Here is a 14,666-nt window from a genome sequence, read left to right as displayed (position 1 = left end):
AACAGGTTACAGATTGTTAATTGGCCTCTCTAAATTCTCCTTAGGTGTTAGTGTGTGTGTGTGAGAATGGTTGTTTGTCCTGTTTGTCTCTGTTACCCTACGATTGACTGGCGACCTGTCCAGGGTGAACCCCGCCTCTCGCCCACTGACAGCTGGAGATAGGCACCAGCAACCCCTCATCAGACCCGGCTGCAGAAACAAATTAAAGGGGGGGCTTCTATTTTTTCAGGGGGGCACACTTTTTCAAAAAACATTTTATATGCTTCAAGCTGAACAGTGGCTCTGGGACTACTCCTACAGTGCTCAGAAGTAAGTTCTCAATAAAATCCCAAAATCGAAAAAATCGAACAAACAAACAACAATAGTGTAGTCAGTGTTGCCAAATTAGGCAGGTTTCCACCCAATTACGCTTCTTTTGAATACATTGAGCTGGAACAAAAATAGCTTATGGGCATGTTGTAAAAATTTCGGAAGCTTTTCACAACATTTGTTAGGCTTTTAGAAAGAATTACCAACAAAATATATCAAAATAGTTGTCAACGTCTGGCAGAAAACTAAAAGAATTTTAATAAAATGCAATCTCCTTAAACTAATTTTACCAATCAATTTATTTTTGAGTCGAATCTGACACTATTATCAATGAATAATAGTTCTAATGAATAATATTAATAGTTATAATAAAACAAGAAATAATAATGGTTAATCAAGTGTCACTATGAAATTGTATTGGTCAATGTAAACGCCAAAGAGGGGTTGCGTTCTACTGATCAGCTTAAAAATATTTCATGGCTGTGAAAGAGAAATGTTTGATCGAGCTATACTCTGTAAGAAAAAATAAGTTTATATTAAGGTAGATTTGCTCTTCATGTTGGGAAGCTATTGATAAAAGTGTTTTTTCTCCCTTTAATACATTATGATTGTTAAAGTGATCTTGTGTGTTATTTGGTTGCCTGGTACATTTTGCGCGGAGCCCGTATGCACAAAGTTTTTTTCTTTGCTGCAGCGCAGTTGTGTGCTAACGGCATGTTCTTAAGTTTTTAATAGTTTTGTGCTTTTAACATGATAGAGTTTGAGATATGGGGTTCTTTTTTTTTATATTGGGCAGGTTTTATGCTGTTTGGGCTGGAAACTAACAGTGAGATAACCTGTAGCGCTATGTCTTGACTCAAGAGTCAAGCGTAAGTGTTAGAATTAGTTTTACTATTCTCTATGTTTTTAATTTCCGATATTCATCGTAGTTATCATGTATTTATGTTTTTAGGTTTGAGTTTATTCAGATAATAAAGTGTCTTTCTGATGACTAATCATTCTCTCCTATGTGACAGAGTAAGGTTTCTGAAGAGAAAGATTCTCATGATATAAAGTTGTTTTTCAGCATCTCACCATCTGTGGCAACTCCTTTCGCTGACAACTGAAGTGCTTTGTTTTATTTTGAAAGTCACAGAGTTGTTTTGCTTCTCCCTACTCCCTAGCTTACAATGTAACCAGGGTTCCCTGTGTGGAAATAAAAAGAAAGCGAGCAGGATAATTGTAATCGACGTTTGTTTGTGCGCTCTCCTTGCAAGATATTATTAACTGACTTCCCTGTTGCCTCTCTTCCTTGTGTTGTTAATTAATGTTTTAGGTGTTTGAACCTGAAAGTAAGCTTCACGCTGATAAACATGAGCACTGGTGTCAGGCTGAACACTGAAGTAAAAATTCATACTAGAAGAGGTTCTGTAACTACAGCAGCTAGGAGAACAAGGACCAGAACAAAGCAGAGTTCCCTTCTACCTGCAAGTAACCCAAGTTTCTTCAGTTCAGCAGTTTTCCTGCTTGGTTCTGCTCCTTGTGCTCCTAGCTGTTTAGCTAACCCTCCTAGCATGAATGTTTGCTCCAGTGTTGACTTCAATGCTGATATTTCAAACAGAAACTCATAGCGCTGGCTCTCCTTTGCTTCTTTGTCGCGTCTTGTAATTATTTGGTAATCAGACCGAATATCCATCCCGCACTACCGACACGTCTGACCCAGCGACCCGCCCCTCTCCAGCTGTGATTGGCTAGCATGTTGCCTTCAGTCGTTGATTTGATTGGTTAAATTGTATGATTGAAAAATCAAAGATAGAACTAATAAAACGATGGCCACTCTGAGGTAAAAAAAAAAAGAAAGACAGCTTCCAGTCCAGGGCGGGCAAAGCCCCCCCAATGCCCACCCACGCTGCCGGGTCTGCCCCTCATGACCCCAAAAGGGATAAGCGTGTCGGAAAATGGATGGATGGATAAATAATTGGTTTTAAAGAAATCCGGACATCAACTTACCTTTCCGACCAGAAGTACAGTGTGTAGCTCACTGTGTGTATTTAGCTTGGTGCTAAATCAGAAGATACAAAGTATCAAGATTGATTGATTGATTTTTCTTCTTCATTTCAGAACATTTTTGACTGTTTGAAGTTAGATATTAAAGGGACCCATCCATCCATCCATTTTCTGACCCGCTTAATCCCTCATGGGGTCGCGGGGGTTGCTGGTGCCTATCTCCAGCGTTCTATTAAAGGGACCATGACAACAAATTTTAATTTTCTGAGTGTTTGGGGGCATAATATGATCTGTTGTGCATTGATGAGGCCATGTGAAGAGCGGGCACCAGAGGATCTGCTTATGGGCGGTCAGCTTAGTTTTATTGCTCAAAAAGGGAGATCAGATCAGAAAACAGTTTATCTTTCTACATAACTTTCTACATTACATGAGAGAGTATGCCAATGAGCAATAAGATGTGATTGTAACATTTGATGGAATTTAACATATTTAAAATTAGATCCATTTTAAAATATGGTTGTAACAAATGAACATTTGATGGACAAGCTCTCAGCAGGGGGTCTATTGCCCTCTGCTGAGAAACCGTATGGGAGATTGGAACAGACTGGAATGTTCCAGGCTGCTAGTAGGGGTAAAACGAGGACATCTGGACTCTTGTTGAGTTTTGTTGATGTAAACTTGGCCCTGTATTATACTAACACTGAAGATTCTCCTAATGATATCAAGGGTTATTAATGTTTGGCTATTTCCTGTTTTTTTCACAATTGAACAGTTATATAAGCATTCTTTCCAGGAATGATAGGAAATATCTGTTGTGATACGTAACTAGAACACCCCACATACACATCCATGTAAAATAAGCCCTATAAAAGGTGACAGTGAAGTTGTGACTGTAAGTCTTGGAATAGAAATCCCCCTGCTGGCTGATAAGAGGAGCAGCTTTGTCTCGTCTCTACTTTTTTTCAGTTCTTCCCAAGTTATCCTTCTCCAACAAGTGCTGCAATAACAGTGGATTGATTTTTACCAAGTATTGGACCACAGCCTCCCAGTCATGGGGCGATAGCCCTCACAGCTCTACTGACCTGTAGAGCTATGAGTTTCTACTGAGTGTAAAAGGGCGTTAGAAACGGAAACTGTCCTGTTCTTGAACAAGTTGCTCCAGCTGATGGGGCCACACTGTTGATATGAGAGATGGCCGAGCAAGCTGAGATGTTATATTAACGTCTGATTTCCCCTGTGCTTTATATGGGTTCAGCTACGCAGTATCAGCACTTTTAAATTTCCCCCGTTAGCGTTCCAGGCTTTTTTTCAGCGTATGCCGCGTATCGGAGGCTCATCCTGCACCTAGGAGGATGGGCCTGGTATTAAATCAGGACGTTAAGTTATAAAAAGATTTGTAAAATCATGACTGCAGAAATCCTTCAAGCAGACAAAAAAGAAATGATAGTGATAAAAGGAGACAAGAATAATCCCCATGTTTACAACATTTATTAGTTTTCCAACAAAATGTCAAAATAGAAAAAAACAACATTCAATATAAAAAAAATAAATCAGTTTAGATTGTTGAATGGATAAAATCCTTTGAGTGTCAATATTATTGCAGCGATCAGCAGACAATCATTGTGTTCTCAACCCAGGAGGCTCATAGCCACAAACATTCTGGATAGTGAAAAACAAACATTAAGTTTATTCAAGTAGTAAAAATATCATTAGTAAAGATGTTATTCAATGTGTCCAGTACCACATTTGATTTAGAGGGCGCATACGGCTGCAGGAGGTCAGCTACACCAGAGCCTGTCCCCTCAGTGCCACATAGGTTCACAGAATAAATTAATTAAAATGAATACCAAAGTTAACTCTAAAATGAACAGGGTGCCAAAGAAGCAAGGACTGGGAAATAATAGTCACCCCTGTTCATTTGGTTTAGAAGACCAGCTGCAGTCTTGTGAGGCGGGCCTGACATGTGAGATGAGTAACACCAACATATAAACAATAGCAATAATCCAGTTTGGATGTAATAAACACCTGCTCAGAGTTTATATGTGATAAAAATTATTTCACTTTGGATAAGTGCCTCAGTTTAAAAAAAGGATCGCTGTCAAATTGAAAAATTGGTTTAATCACATTTATGGTGAGACTCTAACCTGATAATTTTACTTATAATTGTAACAAAAGCCTGTCCTGATCCAGAGAGGGGGAACACTGATCACCTCTTGACCCAAACATAATGACCTCTTACTGAACTTAAGGAGATTTGAGGTGAAATAATGGTTTTATTGAGGCAAAACATTTACCCTTCAGCTGAAGATACATCTGAGTGTCATCAGCATATGAATCAAAAGAAATTTGTTTTCTGAAAATTTAGTAAAAGGCAAGATATAGAAAATAAAATTGGCCCAGGAATAGATCCCTGAGGAACCCCACAAGTCAAGGGAGTTGAAAAATAAGCAGATTCTCCAAGATTGACAGAATAACTCTGAACTCTAGATCAGTGCTGCAGTTGAGAGATTAAGATAATATGATCAACAGTATCAAAGGCAGCTGACATATCTAGAAGCAAGAGAACAGGAGAGTCTCCTGACTTAGCGGCCAATTAAAGATCAATAAAAACTTTCAGAAGTACAGTTCTTGTACTATGACACCAGGCTGGAATTTTGAACCCCTTAAGCCCAAGTACTGATACGAATGGGTTTAAGGGGTTAAAGGACACTGTGCGCTTTTAAAAAGGACTGTAGCTGCAAAAATCACTATTTCCAGAAAAAATAAAAGGCAATAAAAGGCCATTTTGAAATGGGCTTAAATCAGAAACACAGAGGCTCAGATGAGTCAAGGTTGGGTATTTATACACAGGCTGCACAACTGTATGTTTAAAACAGGCAGACAACACTTGAGCTGAGACTGCTGTTAAAGAGAGGCCTGATCTGACAACCTTAAAGAAAACAAAAACTTTTCTTAGGAAAAATGTGTTGGAACAACATCGTTTGGACAAGATGATGTCTTCAATGTTTGTTTTTCCACCAGCTTAAAACATCGACTCGAAGTGATTAAAGACTGCAGACCTAATGATATGTTAGAGGCATCATGTGAAGGCAGGGAGATCAAGGACCACGGCTTTTTTTTAATCTTGTTGCAGAAAACCTGCAGGAGCCGATACAGGAAGCTAGAGGAGGATTCAAGAGTCAATAATAAAACAACAAAAAAACAAAACACCAGGCGATTATCGGTACTGTTCACAACCCTCCTTTTTTCAGATACCTATAAAGTCTCTCAAACCAAAAAAAGGTTAAAGATGAAAACAGCTGAAGGCGTTTCTCTTTATAGACACGCTGGCGAGGCCTTGTTAGAGCTTAGATTCACCTGGAACTGGTCGCCCCAACATTGGAGAGTCGTTAGGCTCCTCGTTAGCCTGGCCCAAAGGAGGAATGTTGTGGTCACATGCATGTAGGTGTGAACTGGGGTGAAACTTGGCAGGAATCAAACCTATCGCTGTGTTTTAAGTTTTCGACAGTTGAAACCTGAGCCCTCCTCCTCTGTTTGAAGTTGGGAGTGAAGGAATCCATTTACATAAAGCGAGAAAAAAACAAATAAAGTTATAAAACATGGAAATCCTCACTACTCCAGACATTTTGAATTGAGAAAGCTTCCTGTATGGGGAGAGAAACGTCTTCAGCTTCAGAACAGAAGTCCAGTTGTCTTATTTTTAACCCTTTTTTGGATCGATCATAACCTGGATGACTGAGAATCTTTACCAACATAGTTTCTCAACAAAATAAGGCACTTACACAGCAGATGTTTAACCAAAGGACTGAAAGTAGATCTTTTCAGCCTTTAAATTAAGCCCGTGTCACAAATATTGAGGTTCTGCTCAGTCAGACGGTTATGTGAGTTTCCATGTGCATGAGCAGACTTGCTCTACGACAGAACCTCTCCCCACACGTTGGGCAGGAGTATGGCTTCTCGCCTGTGTGAACTCTCATGTGAACGTTCAAGTTACTGCGCTGAGCAAATCCTTTCCCACATATACCGCATGAGAAAGGCTTCTCACCGGTGTGGGTCCTCACGTGCTTCAGCAGACTGGAGTTAAGAATAAACCTTTTCCCACACATGTCACAAGAGAAAGGTTTGTCGTTGTTGTGACTTTTCATGTGGTACTGGTATGAGCTCTCATGAGAAAACATTTTTCCACACACGGAACAAGCGTAGGGCTTCTGACTGGAGTGAGTGCCCATGTGATCAGTCAGATGCCTTTTTGAGCTTAAAGCTTTGCCACAGATCCCACAGACGTAGGGCTTCTCACCTGTGTGAGTTCTCAGGTGAACCTTCAAATTGCTGCTTTTGGAAAAGCTCTTCCCGCAGGTTTTACAGGGAAAGGGCCTCACACCTGTGTGAGTTCTGTGGTGCTGAACCAAATTGTTTTTGTGCTTAAAGACCTTTTCACAAAAGTCACATTTTAGAGATGAATCAGTGAATGTATGAGACGAACTCTGCAACACAGTGGGGTTGTTTACTTCTGGACTTTGGGTCTGAGCTTCAGAACTGTAATTAGAGTAACACTGCTCCATGTTCGGTTCTCCTTCATCTTGCTGATAAGGTGGCGGGTCCATAAATGCTTCCTCCTTTAGTACCAACAGCTTTCCATCCTGACCGTCAGAGGCTGGTGCGTACAGCAACTGTGGTTCTGTATGTTCATATTCAATCTGTGGTGCTGGTTCTCTCTGAGTAACTATCACCCCTACAGGTTCTGGTGAGTCTTGGTTTCCCTCCTGTAGACGTTCTGATTGATACGGATCTCCCTTAATTCCTCTATATTCTGGGTCCTTCTGGTGTTCTTTAATTTGTGCAAACTGTGGTGCCTCCAGGCCATCTTCACTTAGAGGAAGTTCCGGTTCTTCTTGTTCCCGTTTAATCTGTAGAGGGTCAGGTTCGTCTTCATCTGGACCTGAAGGAACAAGGAAAAAAAAAAGAAAAAAAAAGAGCATGAATCAAATTGTCACTTAGAGGTCCTTGCTTTGGGGTCTTTGACATTTGGGTTTGGACCATTTGATGTTTTTGGTGCAGAAAATAAAGAGAAGATAGAAGAAATCTTGAATTATGTAAGGTTTTGCCTTTTATGGGGTTTTACACAAACGGTATTTATTAAATCAGTGCCTCCAAATCCGAGACCATGGTCTTGAACCGGAAAAGGGTAGAGTGCCTTCTCTGGGTTGGGGAGGATGTGCTGCCCCTAGTGGAGGAGTTCAAGTATCTTGGGGTCTTGTTCACGACTGAGGGGAAGATAGAGCGGGAGATCGACAGGCGGATTGGTGCAGCGTCTGCTGTGAAGCGGGCGCTGTACCGATCCGTTGTGGTGAAGAGAGAGCTGAGCCAAAAGGCGAAGCTCTCGATTTACCGGTCGATCTACGTTCCTACCCTCATCTATGGTCACGAGCTTTGGGTCGTGACCGAAAGAACGAGATCCTGAATACAAGCGGCTGAAATGAGTTTTCTCCGTAGTGTGTCTGGGCTCTCCCTTAGAGATAGGGTGAGGAGCTCAGTCATCCGGGGAGGACTCAGAGTAGAGCCGCTGCTCCTCCACGTCCAGAGGAGCCAGTTGAGGTGGCTCGGGCATCTGGTCAGGATGCCTCCTGGACGCCTCCCTGGTGAGGTGTTCCGGGCACGTCCCACCGGGAGGAGGCCCAGAGGAAGACCCAGGACACGCTGGAGGGACTATGTCTCCCGGCTGGGAACGCCTTGGGATTCCTCCTGAGGAGCTGGCCCAAGTGGCCGGGACCCCCTAATAAGCGGAAGACAATGGATGGATGGAGTATTTTTTTTAACAATAAATATCAGTACCCAGAGTTTTTCTAGGCTAAGCCACTCGGAAGCATTGCTCGCCTTGCTTATTGTTAAAAAGTTACAAATTTTAGTATCTCCCATGTGTAAAAGAGCTTACAGAACTGCCAGCCACCGCTGCTGTGCGCACAGTGACGCACAGGCAGTGTCTCACAAGCAGCAGCTGTGACCAACTAATGTTACTTACTGTCAACTTTCTGCTGGAGGTTTCAATGCTGTAATGCAAGAGAGTCCTCTGTTGATCACATTTATATGTACACAGAACTTTGACTCTTGGAGTTGCTCTTTTGCTAAGTGTACATTTTTGGTTCCCTGACTGGGAAATAAAGGCTCGTGCTAGACTGGTTTTAAGGTGAATTTGTCTTAACTCCCTTCTGGAGTCACTCCATTGGTCCCAGATGGGGACAAAGGGAGCACAATCTGTAAATAAAAAACAACCAGTAAGTGCCAGCCAGTAAACTGGCAACTGAACAGGGACAGAGTTACTGGGTTATTGCTCAGGAAGTTTTTTTTAAGAATAACAGCAGAACTCAGAAGTTGCTCATTAACATTCATGAAAAGCTGATATGGAATTTCAAAATAAAAGGCCTTCAAAATATAACATTTTTATCTAAATTGCTGGGGATTATGTTTGTACACCATGACACTCCATATGTAAATATAAATACCTGAGTCAAGGTGCTGAATTAAATTAAATAAAAAAACAACAGCAAAGCCCAGACGATTTACATCGATGAGAGTAAAATGTTCTGAAGCATTGACCGTTGGTTTCAAAACACAACAGGCAGATCCAGCTGGTTTCCTTCACATCTGTCAGGACATCTTCAGTTAAGTCTGGACTTAACTGAAGAGTCCAGACTCTTCATTTACATGGTCATAGGACCATGTGAGTGATGGTCATAGGACCATCTCTCACATTGGACTCAATGTGCCTGCAAAATCAGGTAAAAATCATATTTATGGAGGAGATTGACTGCTTGCTTGTGTGTTTATTTAATCTTTATATAATCAAATTTTGTTATTGAATAATTAATTGAATTTGGCAAAACTATGAATGGTTTATTTCAGACAATCCAGCAAGATAATACATTTAACACAAATAATGATATTTGGGGGAAATTTGCATATCTGTTCATAGATTTGGGACCCAGGCTGTAGGAGAGCTTTTGAGACAAATAAAGTTATTAAAAATGGTGAATAAATGTTTTTTGGAACTGAAAATTACCTTTATAAAATGATTTATGAATTTTATTACATTGCCTAAATCCACATTACATAAAACAAACTGTACCGAAAACACAGTTATCAGAAGCACACAAAGTGAAGAGGTGATTGTAGCTTTGTGTGAATCAAATTCAGGGAGTAATTTAGTTCAACAGTTTCAGAGACAAAAAAATACTATTTTAAGAAGTATATTGATGTTACGAGGCAACATCAGCCGTTGTGTGCCTGTAAGACAGCTTTACCGAAGCCACCAGTCGGTCTGGAGGCGTCACTGTATTGCCTGTCAGAAGTGAGAGCTGCTATTTGGTTCCTACTTCCCTCAGAATCAACATAAATTGTTGATTCTGAGGGAAAACTCAGAAACAACAATCAAAAAAAACTTTTTTTTCTCCATAAAGTTTAGGAAACTTTATGACAAAAACAACATCGATCTCCGCCCTGAGACCCTATCAGCAATAGGCTGTGGGCCAGAATCTGTAGGACGTCTCCTTAAGAAGTTTCCTATGAACTGTCAGGGAGCAACTTTCTTTCACTTGGATAAGTTGCTACACATAGCAGTGATCTCAAAACACCAATGTTCCCACGTTTTCACCTGCACATTAATAAGTTATAGTCGATAAAAAATATAAACTGTTTCACTCCGGTCCAAGAGATCACATGAGTCAAGTTTTGCTGCTCAGCCAATCCGATCGCTGTATTGTCAGCTGAGCGAGTTCAACCAGTTCATCATGGCTGCATCCGTAAAGTGTTGTTTGCATCTGTTTCCAGATGAAGAAAGCCAATAATAGCATTTTCTGGTGCCAGTTGGCAAAGATGTTGATGGCAAGGAAAAAGAAATACCCCAGTCCATCCATCCACTTTCTAACACGCTTATCCCTGCTGGGGTCATGAGGGGTGCTGATCGGGCTCTCAGGATCAATCAGTCCACCCAGAACTTTTCCTGCTCCGCCCCGTAAACCTCTCTACAGCAGGATCTGAAACTATCCACTGTGACGGGAGGATTTAAATTTATTTTAAGACAAAGAGAGAAATCATCTTGTGCAACTTGCTCTTTTTAAGTAATTTTATTATCTTGTTTCTTTCAAATATTTAAGAACTGTGTTTAATTTTTGTTTTTGTTTTATCAAACTGGTCTCTTTAAAACTAGATCTTGAATCTCATTGAGAATACTTGAATAAAGGTTTAATTATAATTAGGGCTGGGCAAGTTAACGCGTTAATTTTGCGTTAATTCATTAGACTATTAACGGCGATATTTATTTTATCGCGCATTAACGCATGTTGCTCACATGCTTTCAGTCAGTGTCAGTCAGCACGGCAGCACTCTCCCGATCCCCCTCCCCTCTCGTACATGGCTCAGCGGCGCCAGCCAATCAGCACGCAGGCTCAGCCTGGCCCGCCCACTCAGCTCGCACACAAACTTAACACACAAACAGCTGAGAGAGACCGCAGCAGCGAAAAAACATGAACAGGGGAAGTAGCACCGTTGGCTTTATTTTAATACCGTAAATGAAATCAAGCTGTATGTTTTGTAAAAAGCCGGTTCATTTCAGTGGAAACACAACAAATTTATCTAAGCACGTGAAAAAACATGAAAACGTCGAGCCACAGAAACAGAGGAGAGGAGACGAAACTTCTCTCATTGCCCCGACAGACCCACAGACGTCTCTGACTGAGGCGTTTCAGTCCTCCATGGAACATCCAGGTAGATCAGTGTTCATCTTCAGCAGCAGTTCATGTTAACTTTCAAAGTAGATATTATTTATTATATGTTACTGGAGCCCACACATAACATGTAATTAAGACCTTGAAAGAACCCAGTACATATATTAAAAAGTGTTATTTAAGATAACATTAGCTAATCCTTTTTTTATCCCACGACGGGGAAATTTATAGGATTAAAGCAACAGGCAGGTGCACACAACACAGACAAAATCACATAAGGATTGAAATATATAAGAGGTGGATTAGCGAAAAAACACTGAACATAACATTATTGTTATTATTATTATTTAATTGTAATAATAAAATAAAAACCACAATACCCATAAGGTCAACAGTTTCATGATACATCAAGCTTAGGGACTGGCTAATATACAGCAGGTCAAAAAAGGCCATATTTTGGCTGCAGTGCTTGCTGTTCTCTTATGAAGAAAAGATCAACTAGTGCACTAAATTCAATAGATGGGTTGAAAATATCCTGTATAAAATAAGTGCTACAAATGTTACAACACTTTTGTTCATATGGCAGCAGAACATTAAAATAAAAGTGCTCTTTACACTACTTTTGAATTCATTCTTGGAGTTTGCGCATACAATGCGATTAATCATGATTAATCGGGCAAATTATGCGATTAATCGCGATTCAAAATTTTAATCGTTGCCCAGCCCTAGTTTTATTATGTTTCTCATGTAAAACCGAGAACCACATGTAACTTGTGGTGGGAACTTATGACAATGTGTTGTGAGAAAGACTGATTGTGTATTCCTTATTTTGCTTTGCTGTATTCGCAATGTTATTTTGCTTCACACACTGCTGAGATGCCGGGAACGGTTTTTGTTTTGGAAACATGTTTTGGAAATGGGACGAACAGATCAGCTGAGAGAGAGAACTGACCACTCTCACTCCCATCTTTGTTTATGGGTATAAAAAGGAGGGAACCGCCCTCAGGCGGTGAAGTCTGCCATGTGAGGCCGCATTGATGTCGCTCTAACCGGACTGACTGACTTCCCAGTTCTGTGCCATGGTGAGAGACCTGTTGAACATCACGCCTGTTTGAAAGCTTGTTGGCTTTGATGCTTGCTACTTTGCTATATTCTGTGGGGAATAATGAAGGACATAGTTATTCCAGCAGAAATAGTGTTTAAGAAGTGCTTGCTGTTTTGTGTTGCTGTATTCTGTTGGGAATAATAAATACGGGCACTATTATCCTAGCAGTAACAGTGTTTGTGGTTTTGCCGATCTCTTCCGAACCTGAATAACAATTTCATAAAACATTGTCATTTACAAATTACATCGTTTTACATATTTCTTATGTTCCATGGTCAAGATAAACTCTCAAAAAGTGTTGAAACACAATTTAAGTTCCTATTTTTTGTAGGGCTGGGCAAGTTAACGCGTTAATTTCGCGTTAACTCATTAGACTATTAACGGCGATATTTTCTTTAACGCGCGTTAACGCATGTTGTTCACATGCTTTTATATTGTGAAGGTCTGTTGCTGCGGTGTAGGGGTTTGAATCAGAACAGTAGGTGGCGATAATGCGCCAATAACCTCGCTGTCAGCCCAGCCTCGGATTCAGAGGAAGAAAGGTGCTGGCCGGAAAAAAACAAAGCCGACATGCGGAAGGCGGTGTTTCCCGCAGGAATTTGCTTTGGCGAGGCGGTGAGTTGGCGGCCGGAACAAGTTTTGTGCGGAGCGGGGGGGGGGGGGGGGGGGGGGGGGGGTCTGCTTAGACGCCGTCGGTGAAGTCGCTTCTCGTTTCAAAGTATCCATGTATTTTTGCCTGTTTTTCCCTGCCATTCACTATATGCACGTGAGAAAGCAACAACAAAAAACCGCGTGTCAACGTCAAATAAACGCAAGCAACGCAAGCATATCGAGTTAGCAAGCATTTCAGTTTAAAGTTCTTCCAGCATGGAATATGACAGAAACAAGTTAGTTGTAACCACTGCCAAGTTAAACTTTGGTATTGAACATAAAATGGTAAAGCTGCTTCCTGCTGTTACCTCAGAAATTGCCTGTTTTTGGTAGATTTTTTCCCCATAAAGAGAATTCCCTGTAAGTGGCAATAAGCTTTAATTTATTATTATTGCTATTTTTTGTTTTACATGTTTAAGTTGAGCTTTACACTAAATATGTGTTACTGATAAGTGCTACAAATGTTACAACACTTTTGTTCATATGGCAGCAGAACATTAAAATAAAAGTGCTCTTTACACTACTTTTGAATTCATTCTTGGAGTTTGCGCATACAATGCGATTAATCATGATTAATCGGGCAAATTATGCGATTAATCGCGATTAAAAATTTGAATCGTTACCCAGCCCTAATTATAATATATCTTTTTGTAATACACCCGCTACCTCACCGGTGTTAATACTGTTCGTGTGACCAGAACCAGCGCTGTTAGTTGACCCATGACGTCACGCCAGGTCTTTACTTTTCAGGGATATAAAACCGGAAGTTTTGGATAAGATGACAACTCCATAACGTTTCACAAACACGCTAAAACTCACCAACACTTGATTTGGGGAGAAAACGAGTCAAACGTTTGATTAAATCAGAGTTCAGAGCAAACTGAAAGCAGGAGGTCTGACTTCCGGGTTTAAACGCTCCGCGGATCTGACTGAGAAGACCTGAGACTGAGAGACTGAAGTGTGGTTGGAAAGCTGAGAGCTCAGATTAGAAACTGATCAAACTGATTTATCAGACACTTTTTGTAGCTTCATACCGATTCTGGTGAGTTTTATCTGGGGTCTCCAGCAGCTTTCCAGCCGTCTGGCGTCTTCCTCGTAGCGGACGATGGTTTTCTCAACCTCTGAGAAGATTTCTTCAGCAGCAGCAGTTAGTCGCTCTCTGATAAACTCTCTCAGATGCTGAACTGAAGACATTGTTGCTGAAACTACGCAGAGATTCAGCTGAGAAACGAAAACACAACCGTTTTCCTGCTGAGTCCACACACGCTGCTGCTGGAGCCTTTTAGTTTCACTTCCGGTGGACGTCACTGAGACAAAGCAGCTGATTGGTCCATCTACCGCCCCCTAGTGGACTGGAGAGGAGCAGCAGCTCGGCAGCAACAACAGACTCGGAACCAGAGCAGAACTTTTCTAAACTGTCATTAATGGAGCAGATATTAACCATGAATACTTTTACACAGTAAACGTTGGTTTTTCATTAGTTTCAGTGTTTGTTTCAGAGTCTTCCTGCTCACAGATATAAAATGTAGACGTTTTGTTGAGGGGGGTGAGCCGCTGCTACGTCAGATCGTCCGCCATGTTGGATAGGGAAGATCTTTTGATTAGTAAGAACATTAGCTCAAACAAAGTTGAAACAAACCTCAGAAAACCTTTTTTCCAGAGTGGAAAATATAACATAGAACATCATCCTGGACCCTCTCTTGTCATCAGTATAAATATTTCAGTTACTAATACTGTATAAATAAAACTGTATCTGTGTTTTATTTTGAATAAACCTATCTTGATTTATTAGATTATATAATATTACATATTACACATACTGTTTTTAAATAAAGGAATAAATTAATCTGTAAGAGTTCTTTGCATTTGTGATCATTTGTGATGGTTAATTTATT

General features: G+C 40.7%; 2 protein-coding genes across 3 annotated transcripts in view; one reads left to right on the top strand and one right to left on the bottom strand.

The window, feature by feature from the left end:
* LOC105922213 (zinc finger protein 664) overlaps nucleotides 1-14,666 on the top strand; it is a 41,654-nt gene that overhangs the window by 15,499 nt on the left and 11,489 nt on the right. The window lies entirely within an intron of this gene.
* Nucleotides 3,780-14,088, bottom strand: LOC110367647 (zinc finger protein 37 homolog). Its single transcript, XM_036133512.1, has 2 exons — nucleotides 13,806-14,088; nucleotides 3,780-7,234 (listed from the first exon to the last, which is right to left on the bottom strand). Exons 1-2 carry the CDS (start codon nucleotides 13,963-13,965, stop codon nucleotides 6,165-6,167), a joined length of 1,230 nt encoding a protein of 409 aa, XP_035989405.1. The 5' UTR covers nucleotides 13,966-14,088; the 3' UTR covers nucleotides 3,780-6,164.

The sequence above is a fragment of the Fundulus heteroclitus genome, unplaced genomic scaffold (genome assembly GCF_011125445.2).
Source record: "Fundulus heteroclitus isolate FHET01 unplaced genomic scaffold, MU-UCD_Fhet_4.1 scaffold_63, whole genome shotgun sequence".
NCBI classification, from domain to species: domain Eukaryota; kingdom Metazoa; phylum Chordata; class Actinopteri; order Cyprinodontiformes; family Fundulidae; genus Fundulus; species Fundulus heteroclitus.
The sequence above is the reverse complement of the archived record's forward strand: the minus strand, read 5'-3'. Positions and strand labels throughout refer to the sequence as shown.